This window comes from Rutidosis leptorrhynchoides, chromosome 2 (genome assembly GCF_046630445.1).
Source record: "Rutidosis leptorrhynchoides isolate AG116_Rl617_1_P2 chromosome 2, CSIRO_AGI_Rlap_v1, whole genome shotgun sequence".
NCBI lineage: Eukaryota > Viridiplantae > Streptophyta > Magnoliopsida > Asterales > Asteraceae > Rutidosis > Rutidosis leptorrhynchoides.
In genome coordinates, this window is record NC_092334.1 from 525,918,089 (window position 1) to 525,930,514 (window position 12,426).

The 12,426-nt window shown below is 36.6% G+C and overlaps 2 protein-coding genes across 4 annotated transcripts; both read left to right on the forward strand.

The window, feature by feature from the left end:
- The first annotated feature begins 197 nt into the window (after nt 1-197).
- On the forward strand, nt 198-4,285 carry LOC139892914 (probable arabinosyltransferase ARAD1). Its single transcript, XM_071876040.1, has 9 exons — nt 198-776; nt 1,143-1,316; nt 1,446-1,603; nt 1,693-1,840; nt 2,056-2,171; nt 2,256-2,394; nt 2,540-2,650; nt 3,476-3,544; nt 3,878-4,285. Exons 1-9 carry the CDS (start codon nt 264-266, stop codon nt 4,001-4,003), a joined length of 1,554 nt encoding a protein of 517 aa, XP_071732141.1. The 5' UTR covers nt 198-263; the 3' UTR covers nt 4,004-4,285.
- Nucleotides 4,286-7,676: 3,391 nt separating this feature from the next.
- Nucleotides 7,677-12,041, forward strand: LOC139892915 (cellulose synthase-like protein D3). Of its 3 annotated transcripts, none has more exons than XM_071876043.1 (4): nt 7,677-8,016; nt 8,274-8,275; nt 8,975-9,782; nt 10,278-12,041. In XM_071876043.1, exons 1-4 carry the CDS (start codon nt 7,705-7,707, stop codon nt 12,039-12,041), a joined length of 2,886 nt encoding a protein of 961 aa, XP_071732144.1. In that variant the 5' UTR covers nt 7,677-7,704. The 3 variants fall into 3 exon arrangements, with proteins under 3 accessions (XP_071732144.1, XP_071732143.1, XP_071732145.1); XM_071876044.1 differs by having other exon boundaries at nt 7,807-8,591; nt 10,278-10,773; nt 10,822-12,041; XM_071876042.1 differs by having other exon boundaries at nt 7,677-8,591.
- The last annotated feature ends 385 nt before the right edge of the window (nt 12,042-12,426 follow it).

Sequence of the window (12,426 nt, forward strand, 5' to 3'; positions counted from 1 at the left end):
CCAGGGATGGGTTGAAAACAGCCAGAGAGTAATCGTGCTAGGCTGCGTACATCAGAGTATGGGGTCGGATTACTCGCTCTCCCGGATAGCCCGAACAGGGAAAACCTTCTACTTTTTACCTTTTTATATAGCGGTGAAAATATCAACCATGAACCGACTAGGCAACTACTGGGTTTGTTTTAAATCTTAAAGGCTCACGCAATATAACAACAAAGAGCTGAGCTCAAATTCAGTGTGATCCAGTGAACCACCACCCTGTTTGTATGGCTGGTGGTAGACAATATTCATCTTCTTCAATGAACCCTAATTTCACCAAACTCACCAGATCCCCATTCCTCCTAATCACAATCACACTCACTTGTTTCTTTCTCATTTTCCACATCTTCACCACTTCACCACCAACCAAATCCATCTCCAACTCACACACTTCAATCTCAAACCAACCTTACCTAAACCCTAACGTTCACTACTCTTTCGTCAATTCACTCGAACAATTTTTGAAAAAACCTAGAATTCCGGGATCACCTGATGATACTGCCGCTGATCCGGCGAGTGATGATGAGCAGCGGGAAGTTAGGAAATTAGATGATTTGATCTGGAGATCGGAAACTGCTAGGGTTTATAATGATGAAAACAATATGTTGCCTGTTAGGGTTTATGTTTATGAGATGCCGGTTAAGTTTACTTATGATATGCTTTTGCTGTATCAAAATACGTATAGAGAGACGGTTAATCTTACATCTAATGGTAGTCCAGTTCACCGGCTTATCGAACAGGTAGTTTCAATTTATCATGTTATGCATATTTAGCTATATTCTACATTGATATGGATTGGCATTGTGTTTAGTATCCGATTATTGTGTTTACAGTTAGCTTCTAGTCATGTGTTTGGATATAGTGAATCAATTTGACTATGGCTATTGTTTAGTTTTGGATACATAATATTTTGTGGCATTTTTCACGTAATATGTTATATAATCAGGTTTGTTGAACACTGAACTAATAGGCAGAAATGCATATGAAACCCTATTTTCTGCGTGCTGTTTTGTTACAGTTGAATTCTTGAATCTGGTTGTGTAAAATGGAATGCCAAATACCAGCTGCCTCGCTTTAACTATCATTTTCTATGTGTTATATTGTAGCACTCTATTGACTACTGGTTGTGGGCGGATTTAATTGCTCCAGAATCAGAAAGGAAATTGAAAAGTGTTGTGCGAGTTCATCAACAGGAGGAAGCTGATCTTTTCTATGTTCCATTTTTCACGACTATTAGCTACTTTTTGTTGGAGAAACAGCAATGCAAGACGCTTTACAGGGTGTGAGTGGATACCACTGTTTACTGAATATATAATTTTTTGTAACCTGCAAACCATTAGTGGATCTGTGAATCATGATATCTGGTAAACTTGACCTATTTGGGTGATTTTGTTTGTGTGTCATTTCAGGAAGCATTAAAATGGGTTACTGATCAGCCTGCTTGGAAACGGTCTGAAGGAAGAGATCACATATTTCCAATTCATCATCCATGGTCTTTTAAGTCTGTTCGCAAGTTTGTCAAAAATGCAATATGGTTGTTGCCAGATATGGACTCCACTGGGAACTGGTATCTTTTATAGTTTAAACATTATAAATTGATTAATTTTGTGGAGTGTAGTTTATAATTATAATTATTATCGATATTAACAATTGCAGGTACAAGCCTGGCCAAGTTTCACTTGAGAAAGATTTGATACTTCCTTATGTTCCCAATCTTGATTTATGTGATGTGAAATGCTTATCAGAAAGTGCATCAAGGAGAACCACACTGCTATATTTTCGTGGGCGGCTTAAAAGAAACGCTGTATGATTTTTAATCAAGACTTCGAAGCTATGTCTGTTTAATTTCGTTCATATGGGTCGTACCTATTTGTGTTGCTAGCTTGGCTTATTTCTTTTTTAACATACAACACACAATAATTTGGACAAGCGTTTAGTCAAATGCTTAGCAAAGTTACCCTTATTTAGTTATTTACCCATTAAACGTGATCTTGACTTTATACTATATCCTACTTACAGGGAGGAAAAATACGTTCGAAACTTGGGTCAGAACTTGGTGGTGCGGATGATGTCATCATTGAAGAGGGGAGTGCTGGAGAGGCAGGGAAAACAGCTGCACAAAGTGGCATGCGCAAGTATGTATTTGACCCTGAATTATTTATTTCCATATAGGCGGTGTTTTTGTACATTTGTTGAGTTGGTTGTTCTTTGGTGAACAGATCTGTGTTTTGCCTGAGCCCAGCTGGTGATACACCGTCGTCTGCGAGATTGTTTGATGCCATTGTTAGTGGTTGCATACCTGTTATAGTTAGTGATGAACTTGAGCTTCCTTTTGAAGGAATACTTGATTATCGTAAGGTAAGTGCCAACACTTTTATCCATCAATATGGGTCAAACCTGTAATCTGTTACAGTATATAGCATTTAAGCCCTTATTACTTGTGCAGATTGCTTTATTATAGCTAAGTGTTAACTGATGCTTATATCTTATTCCCTTGTTGCAGATCTCTTTATTTGTTTCTTCAAGTGATGCCGTGCAGCCAGGTTGGCTTTTGGCATACCTTAGAAGTATCAAACCTACTCAGATAAAAGAAATGCAAGATCATTTGGCAAAGGTTTGTTACTGTGAAATTGCTAATATAGTACTATAGAAGCATGCTGCAATGTCTCTTAGTTTTGTAAAATTTATTTGTTTTTATTTTAATTATATGTTATATGTTATATTATATATTATATATATAAACCCTTTAGATCCCTCAGTTTATTTTTAATTAAGTGTAGTATATATTTCAGATACAATTGAAAGTTGGTGTTATCATACATCTTTCTTAAGCCTGAACTCATTTTTTTCTTTACGGAAATGGGGTTTCTTGTACGTGAAAATTGTCTCTCTTTCTATCCACTGTTGAATGAATCCCTTGCAACACGACTTCTTTTGCGTATGCTAGTATGCTATATATGTCTTGTACATGTGAGATTTGACGGTGAATGGAACATCTGAGTCACTATTTTCTCATGTTTTACTGTCAACCAGTCCTTATATGTTTGGACATATTTTTTCTAATTGTGGATCGGGTGTCTACATTGAGTGGTGTTTGTTACGTTTTGGTCTTAGTATGTGTGTTTACATACTCGTTCTTGAATTATTAGGCTTTAGGCTCTAGTTCAAGTCATATGTGGCCTTTTGTCACATTCTATTGTACATAAATCGTTTATATTTGTAGATATTTTTCAGGGTAAAACCCATTCTGTTTGGGAAAAAAATGCATTTGACCTATTTGTCAATTCAATTTCAAGTTCATCCTTATATGATTGTTCCAGTTATTGATGTTTAACCACCAGCTGCTTCAGTGACCCTTTATATGATTCACATGGATATTTATAGCACGATTCTCCTGTTCCTGAATTTTTAATGATGATTTTTTTTATTTATGTGACAGTACGTGAGGCATTTCTTGTATTCCCACCCTGCTCAACCATTGGGGCCAGAAGACTTGGTTTGGAGAATGGTGTGCTATTCTATCTCAATCATACTACACCTGAACTTTCTTTTATGTGGACTTCCGACCCATATACATATAAACGGGTCTATTTGGGTTGTGATTTATCTCAAATGGACCAAATCAAAATAGTTAGTTGAATGCGGAACTAGTCAAACGGGTTAAAACGCGAAGTCTGTTTTTAATGCACAGATCCTCCTATTATTTTGTCTATACATTTAGATTATTGTTGTTTTGACCCAAAATAACCCGTTTTGACCTATTGCATGTACTGCTCGTCTTGTGTTGGGCTTCTATTCATTGCCTGCCAATCTGATGATTTGTTTGTTGGTGTGTTACCAGATGGCTGGCAAACTAGTGAATATCAAGCTTCACATACGGAGGTCACAGCGTTTAGTTATAGAGTCAAGAAGCATATGCATGTGTGACTGCAGGCGTCCCAACGTTACTAGCCCACTGCCTTCTTGATGGGATTTCATGTAAACTTCTCCATTGTAGTTCCAATTTCTATTCACTAAAAAAAACATTTTTTTTTTCTTTTCTGTTTCTAATGTTATTTATTCTTTGGTTACGTGTAGAAGATGTGTATGTAGTAAAATATATATTTTATTTTAAACATCGTTATGAATTATAAAAAGGAGTTTTGAGGTATCAAGAATCCTGGAAATGGTGATGCTGTAGGTGTGAAGAAGCATCATGGGGTACGTGCAACCCACATTGGTCGTATGCTATATGCATTCCATGATTGAAACCATCACTTTTATAAAAAAAAATTATTTATATTTATAGTATTCTAACGTGTTAAGTATAATTTAACACGATTTGATCCGTTATTAAATTCTCTTTGAAGTTGTGATGTGGTCTAGCGGTTAGTGGTCTGTCTCTTTTAGAGGAGGTCAGGAGTTCGACTCATGTTGGCTACATATTAAAACACAATTTCATCACTGTCATGAAGTATCCACTCATGACACCTTTTCCATATCGTTTGGGGGATAAAGGGAGGGTGGTTTTACTTGGTCGTACCCTTGGATCGGTTTCAAAGTTTCCTCCCGGGCAGCGATGAGGGTGGGGTTATTATCGCTGCATCGGCATAGTCGAAACGGGAGATGATCGCAACGGGTGGTTTAGTCCCCCTCGGGTGATCCCAATCGCTGCCAAAAAAAAAAAAAATTAATTCTTTTTAAAATATCGTCAAAAGTTGAATGATGTTTAAATGTGCTTTAGATTTTAATATTAGTTTGTTTTACAGTAATATATACTCCTAATAAATAAAACTAGTTAAAAGACCCGTGACAACACGGGTTTGTTGAAGAAAAACGGTTAAATGATATATTAAAGTTGACAAATGTTATTAAAACATGTTATCTTATATGAATGATTGTAACTGTATAATAAGCATATATTTATAAATCTATAATCTATATATTTTTTATCGAACCTTGCCATTCAATAAAAATATACACTTAGTATAAGAAGTCTAATAAGAATAAGATCATACGTCCATAGCATAATCACTCAATTCCCATTTTATTAACAATACCCGGAACTTTATCATGTATATTGTACATGATTTTTCACGCAAATATAATACAAAAACCACTTAATTGCACGTTTTTGTTTCTCTATATACAATCCTATGACGAATCTAACACTCGATAAATATCAAACCACAACAACCCCCACTCCATCTCAACTTCCACTAAGATGATAGAGATAAATATGCACCTTCTTGTACTATACTTTAAATTGCATGACTAACAAAAAATCTATGATCAAGAATTATATGTACCTGGATCTTGTCGGCAACATCTAATACTGGAAGTCTGTGGTTGACCTCAAGTAAAAGAAATTGATATGGTGCACTTTAGGCGGTTGCTTCACTATGAAAATTCGAAACAATATATCCACCATCTACTCAATGCATTTGCATGTTGCCCTTTAAGAAACCTTAGAAAATTTTTACAAAGAACTTAGTATTTACAAAACAGCAGCAGGATAGATAGAGATAAAAAAACACTTCAACTCATTAGAACTTAGAAGACAACTTATAAACGCATTGATTATTTAGTCTATAAATGGGTAAAAGCCAATGCATGATTGTAGTTCAACTTACTTACATCTTCTATTCAAGAAGCCGTTACTGTTGAGTGTAATTGAAAAATAACCTCATTAAACCTACAAACAATGAGAATATGCAGTCTAGTTAATGAATATAAGTAACAAATTAAAAAAAAAAAAAAAAAAAAATCTCAATTGGACACATGAGTTCTGTGTCATTCCTAATGTTTTATGTTCACTATCAATTTTCAATAGCGGCTTCCTATGCATGAGTAACAATACTAATAAAAGCCCATCTTGGTTTTTACCTTATCTGGAAGGTACGACTAAACATGAATCTAAGTAATAACACAAGGAACAAATTGTATCAGCAGCAGGATGCTCATAGTGTTCAAAGCTTGTACTCACATTGAATATCGATAAATCAAATGGTTAATATCAACCTAATCTTCATTCTCTACTACTGATTTACCATCATCAATGATTAAAATGGTCCAATTGACACAAAAAACGAAATGAAAACCATGAAATAGAGATTGATAACAGAAATAACTTCCCAAAATAAATATACAATACCTGATTCGATAAAATCTTATTTGGGTATGGAAGAAGATAGTAGCTAGAAGAAAGAGACGTGCGACGTTTGTGCGTAGGGTTTTTTGAACGACAATGTTTAAGGATTAAGAGACGTGGATTGATTTTTTAGTGTGTGATTTTTGAATTGATATGTAGAATTTGAGTTGTACAGGCACACGCAAATTTAATTTGTACCGAGAAGATGAGAAAATCTTGGCAAATTTTTTGGGAAGATGAAAAAAGCTGTTATGTAATTAGGGTTGAATGTATCTTTTGAGTAGGGTTAAGCTCGAGCAGGCACGCGTGAGTTGTACTCTGCAAATATATATTTTTTATTTAAAATTTTATCTTTTTCTTTATTATTACTAACTAATACTACAAAATTATATTTAATTAAAAAATAACTACAATTATGATATCATCACATGGCCTCAAATTTTTTCTAAATTTTTTTGATTTTTTTTTTATACAAAGAAAATGGTTGTTTAATGACATCATCAAGTTACAAATTTATATGATAGTATAGATATAGATATCGGTTTCAAAATTATTCAATTACAACTTTACCTTTTTATCCTTGTTAACATTTTTTTAACAATTCTATGGTTAAAATAAAACTTAAAAAGTGACATTTAATAGACTATGAAATTTTTAAAATCAGGAATCTTTGTAGTTCACCTATCATTGTGTGTAAATACTAACACAACAATAATTTTGAGTGTAAATACTAACACAAGTATTAAATTGAATTAAAATACAGATGTTATTATATACTGCCTTATACACTTATGCTATCTAAATTGATATTACTTTGAATTTAATAATTAATAATTAATCTTAATACACAACACTTTTATACATGTAAAACATTGCTTAATTATCAGTGTAACTATTAGTTAGTTGGTTAATTTGGTCAACGGTAAGAAAAAGATTCTTATTTAAAAAGGAAAATGGCGGTGATCGCGGGAGGATAGATGATTTGTGTCCGGCTTCAATGGAAAATGCGCGTAGTTACATGATTGGGTTCACGTTCACCTCATTACAAATTTACATCTATTTTACTCTATTATATAGTTGCCTCCATTTCATGTCATTCCTCTTTCAAACCCTAACTTTTTTTTATACTCCTATACATACATGCATACTTACATACATACACCAATCTGTATCTATATCTCAACCTACATTTTGCTCAATTTTACACTTCTATTCGTCAAATCTTAGTTTAATTGGTGATTTTCATCACTCTACGTACATACAATCATACATACACCAAATGTATCTATATCTCCATCAGTAAAGGTATATTCTAATCTTTCTAACTTCAATTACTTAGAAAATGCGTTTTGCTTGGGGTAAGCTAGGCTGTATTTATAGTTCAAAGTTTTGTGTGGTCAAATGAAATTCTCTCGTGGTCAAACATGTATTGCAGGATGCATACTACTAGCAAATTGGAAACTGATAATAATTCGTGTTAGTTATTTACATTTTCACATCTTTGTGTGTTTTAACAGGGTTGAATTATAATCGAAAAGATGTCATCAAATAACAACAAAGGATTCAAAGGTAATAGATCGAACTTATCGATTAGTTCCGACGCACCGGACTCACAAAAACCGCCATTACCTCCAACTGTGACGTTCGCAAGGCGAACGCCATCAGAAAGGTATATTAATTACTCTAGAGATGATCTAGATAGCGAACTTAGTAGTCAAGACTTTATGAATTACACTGTCCATTTACCGCCAACACCTGATAACCAACCGATGGATGCAATCTCACAAAAAGTTGAAGAACAATATGTATCGAGTTCGTTGTTTACTGGTGGATTTAATGGGGTCACTCGCGCTCATCTTATGGATAAAGTGATTGATTCGGAAATTAGTCATCCACAAATGGCGGGAGCCAAAGGATCGTGCTGTTCTGTTCCTGGATGCGGCTCGAAAGTGATGAGTGATGAGCGTGGTGTTGATATATTGCCGTGCGAATGTGATTTTAAAATATGTAGGGATTGTTATCTCGATGCTATTAAAACTGGTGATGGTATATGTCCAGGGTGTAAGGAGTCGTATAAGAGTGTCGATTCGGATGAGTTAGGTAATAGTGGTGGAAATGGACAGCTGGCACAGTTGCCACCGCCAGTCGGGATATCGAAATATGAGAGAAGGTTGTCGTTGATGAAGTCAACGAAATCTGCGCTTATGAGAAGTCAAACGGGAGATTTTGATCATAATCGGTGGTTATTTGAAACAAGTGGGACGTATGGTTATGGGAATGCGATTTGGCCTAAAGAGGGATTAATGGAGAATGGTAAAGATAATGATGATCATGATCATATCGATTCGTTGGAGTTGATGAACAAACCGTGGAGACCTTTGACTCGCAAGTTAAGGATCCCGGCTGCTATTTTGAGTCCGTATAGGTACATTTCTTTGTTCCTTTATCCTTGTTTATTTATTGTGTTCGATCTATATCTATTCAAGGTTGCAAAAATCCCTTCTTGGGGAGTACTCGGATGTCGACTAAGTTTGACTTTGACCAATTTTAACCGATCTTTGACCAATTTTGACCGGTCTTCTGAAAAATCCTGATTTTGACCGATTTTCTGAGTATCCCGAGTGTTGACCGAGTTTGACCAAGTACTCGCTGAGTAATCCCTGAGTTGCAAAAACCAACTACTCGCCGAGTAATTTCGAGTTCTGCAACATTGTATCTATTGATTAATGTTCATGTAATACAAAGTGATTTTTTTGTGACTTCTGTATTCACAGTATCAAATGAATTTTCGTGCATTTTTTTGTGCAGGCTTCTTATTGTTATTCGAATGGTTGTTCTTGTACTCTTTTTGTCTTGGAGAATTAACCACCCAAACAATGATGCAATCTGGCTATGGGGAATGTCAATTGTTTGTGAACTATGGTTCGCCTTTTCTTGGATCCTTGACCAGTTGCCTAAAGTCAACCCAGTCAACCGTGCCACCGATCTTAACGTTCTCAAAGAAAAATTTGAATTACCAACAGTAAACAACCCAACTGGAAAATCAGATTTACCAGGCATTGATATCTTTGTTTCGACTGCGGATCCAGAAAAAGAACCACCACTTGTTACTGCAAACACCATTTTATCGATTCTAGCCGCCGATTACCCCGTCGAAAAACTCGCGTGTTATGTTTCCGATGACGGTGGTGCGCTTTTAACCTTTGAGGCCATGGCGGAAGCCGCTAGCTTTGCTAACATGTGGGTCCCATTTTGTAGAAAACATGATATTGAACCTAGGAACCCAGAGTCATATTTTAATTTAAAGAAGGATCCTTATAAGAACAAGGTAAAATCAGATTTTGTGAAAGATCGTAGAAGGGTAAAACGGGAATTTGATGAGTTTAAGGTACGGATCAACGGTCTTCCTGACTCTATCCGACGTCGATCTGATGCGTATCATGCACGTGAGGAGATAAAGGCCATGAAACAACAGAGACAAAAGAGAGACGATGAACCTATCGAGATGATCAAGGTTCAAAAGGCTACGTGGATGGCCGACGGAACTCATTGGCCCGGAACTTGGTTATCTCCTGCACCAGAACACTCGAAAGGAGATCATTCCGGAATCATTCAGGTAAACAAAATAATCACTTTTAGCACTATTGATCGTTGTTGTTAATATGAAGTCAAAGATTAGTTTATTACACTGTTGTAAAAAACCTCGTTTACCCCAGATTAATCCCCGATTACTCTTTTTTAAGAACAAACCGATCTGATTTTCCAAAATCCGTTTAATTGATATAAGGTAATGGGTCAAAATCGGATTTTTTTTTGTCAAAGTCAAAATTGGTCAACGTTTTAATATGAATTTAAACTGGAAGTTTAGAGTTTTTGAACAAATGAACGATTATGTTTATGTTTTTACACAATTATGTTTATGAATGTGTTATTGGTTTCTTCTATGTTTACACATAATGCTGAAATTTATTATTAAAATGTATAAAAAGTCCCATCCGATTAATCTCCGATTAAACTCTGAATTTTCAGTTATTGCTTCCAAAGTCCCGACCGAGTACTCCGAGTAGCAAGTTTTTCAACCTTGGTTAATTATGATGTTTAACTGGTACAGGTAATGTTAAAACCTCCAAGTGATGATCCATTACATGGCACCGAAGATGATGCCGGGATGCTCGATTTTACTGACGTTGACATTCGTCTTCCAATGCTCGTATACGTATCTCGTGAGAAACGTCCCGGTTACGATCATAACAAAAAAGCAGGAGCCATGAACGCACTTGTTCGAGCCTCTGCAATCATGTCTAACGGTCCTTTTATTCTCAATCTTGATTGTGATCATTACATCTACAATTCTCAAGCCATGAGAGAAGGCATGTGTTTCATGATGGATCGAGGTGGGGACAGCCTCTGTTACGTTCAGTTCCCTCAACGATTCGAGGGTATTGATACGTCTGATCGTTACGCCAACCATAATACAGTCTTCTTTGATGGAAACATGCGAGCCCTTGACGGGCTGCAAGGACCCGTTTACGTGGGAACGGGTTGTCTTTTTAGACGAATCGCGCTATACGGGTTTGACCCACCTCGGTCTAAAGAACACCACCCGAGTTTCTGTAGTTGTTGCTGTAGTTGTTGCTGTGGCGGTCGGCGTAAAGCTAAATTTCACACGTCGGTAGAAAATCGGGCTTTACGAATGGGTGATTCCGATGATGAAGACATGAATCTTTCTCTTGCACCGAAAAAATTTGGGAACTCGACTCTTTTGATCGATTCGATTCCCGTGGCGGAGTTTCAAGGCCGCCCGCTAGCGGATCATCCGGCCGTTAAAAACGGGCGCCCGCCCGGTGCGTTAACCAATCCCCGGGAGCTTCTAGATGCTTCCACTGTTGCAGAAGCTATAAGTGTTGTGTCATGCTGGTACGAGGATAAAACCGAGTGGGGGCAACGGGTCGGGTGGATATACGGGTCGGTTACTGAAGATGTTGTAACGGGTTATCGAATGCATAACAGAGGGTGGAAATCGGTTTATTGTATTACTAAACGAGACGCTTTTCGTGGTACAGCTCCGATTAATTTAACCGATAGGCTTCATCAAGTGCTTCGTTGGGCTACTGGGTCGGTTGAGATCTTCTTTTCACGTAATAACGCTCTTTTAGCGAGCTCGAAAATGAAAATTTTGCAACGAATCGCTTACTTAAACGTCGGGATCTATCCATTTACCTCGATTTTTTTAATCGTTTACTGTTTTCTCCCGGCTCTTTCTCTCTTTTCCGGGCAGTTTATCGTGCAAACATTGAATGTAACGTTTCTCGTTTACTTACTGATAATAACTTTAACGATCGTTATGCTTGCGGTTCTTGAAGTCAAATGGTCAGGGATCGAGTTAGAAGAATGGTGGAGAAACGAACAGTTTTGGTTAATTGGTGGGACCAGTGCTCATTTAGCAGCCGTTATGCAAGGGTTGTTAAAAGTTGTTGCTGGGATCGAAATCTCGTTTACTTTGACATCGAAATCCGCTGTTGATGATGAAGAAGATGAGTTTGCTGATCTGTACATTGTGAAATGGACGTCGTTAATGATCCCGCCGATAACTATAATGATGGTTAACTTGATTGCTATCGCGGTTGGGTTTAGTCGAACAATATATAGTACGATACCGCAATGGAGTAAACTTTTGGGTGGTGTGTTTTTTAGTTTTTGGGTGTTGGCTCATTTATACCCGTTTGCGAAAGGGTTGATGGGTCGAAGAGGAAGGACACCAACGATAGTGTTTGTTTGGTCTGGACTCGTTGCGATCACTATATCGCTTTTGTGGGTCGCGATTAATCCTCCACAGGGTCAAAACCAGATCGGCGGATCATTTCAGTTTCCGTAAACTATTTGTTTATTTATTATTACGATTATAGTTATAATTATATTCTTTTTAGCAAGCAGGATTGGGATTATGGTGGGTAACCAGTCTAGCCATGTTGAAGGTAATTAAGATAGATGAGAACCGAGCTGATTGATTTGTGTCTGGCTTGGTGGGTTGGGTCCCGGCTATAGATGTTCGAGCGCAAGCACAGTCATTTGCAGACTTGGTTAAGAAATGCTAAACTGTAACAAGTATACAAGGAATGATGATTTTATAGTTTGTTAAGAGCCATGTTATTTTTTTGGAGTACTCTTTATTCTTTGAACAGCAATACTCGAATATATGTAGATGCTTTCAAGTTTTGTTATAATCAACTAATCTTTGATATGCTTAAGTATGTCTTGTT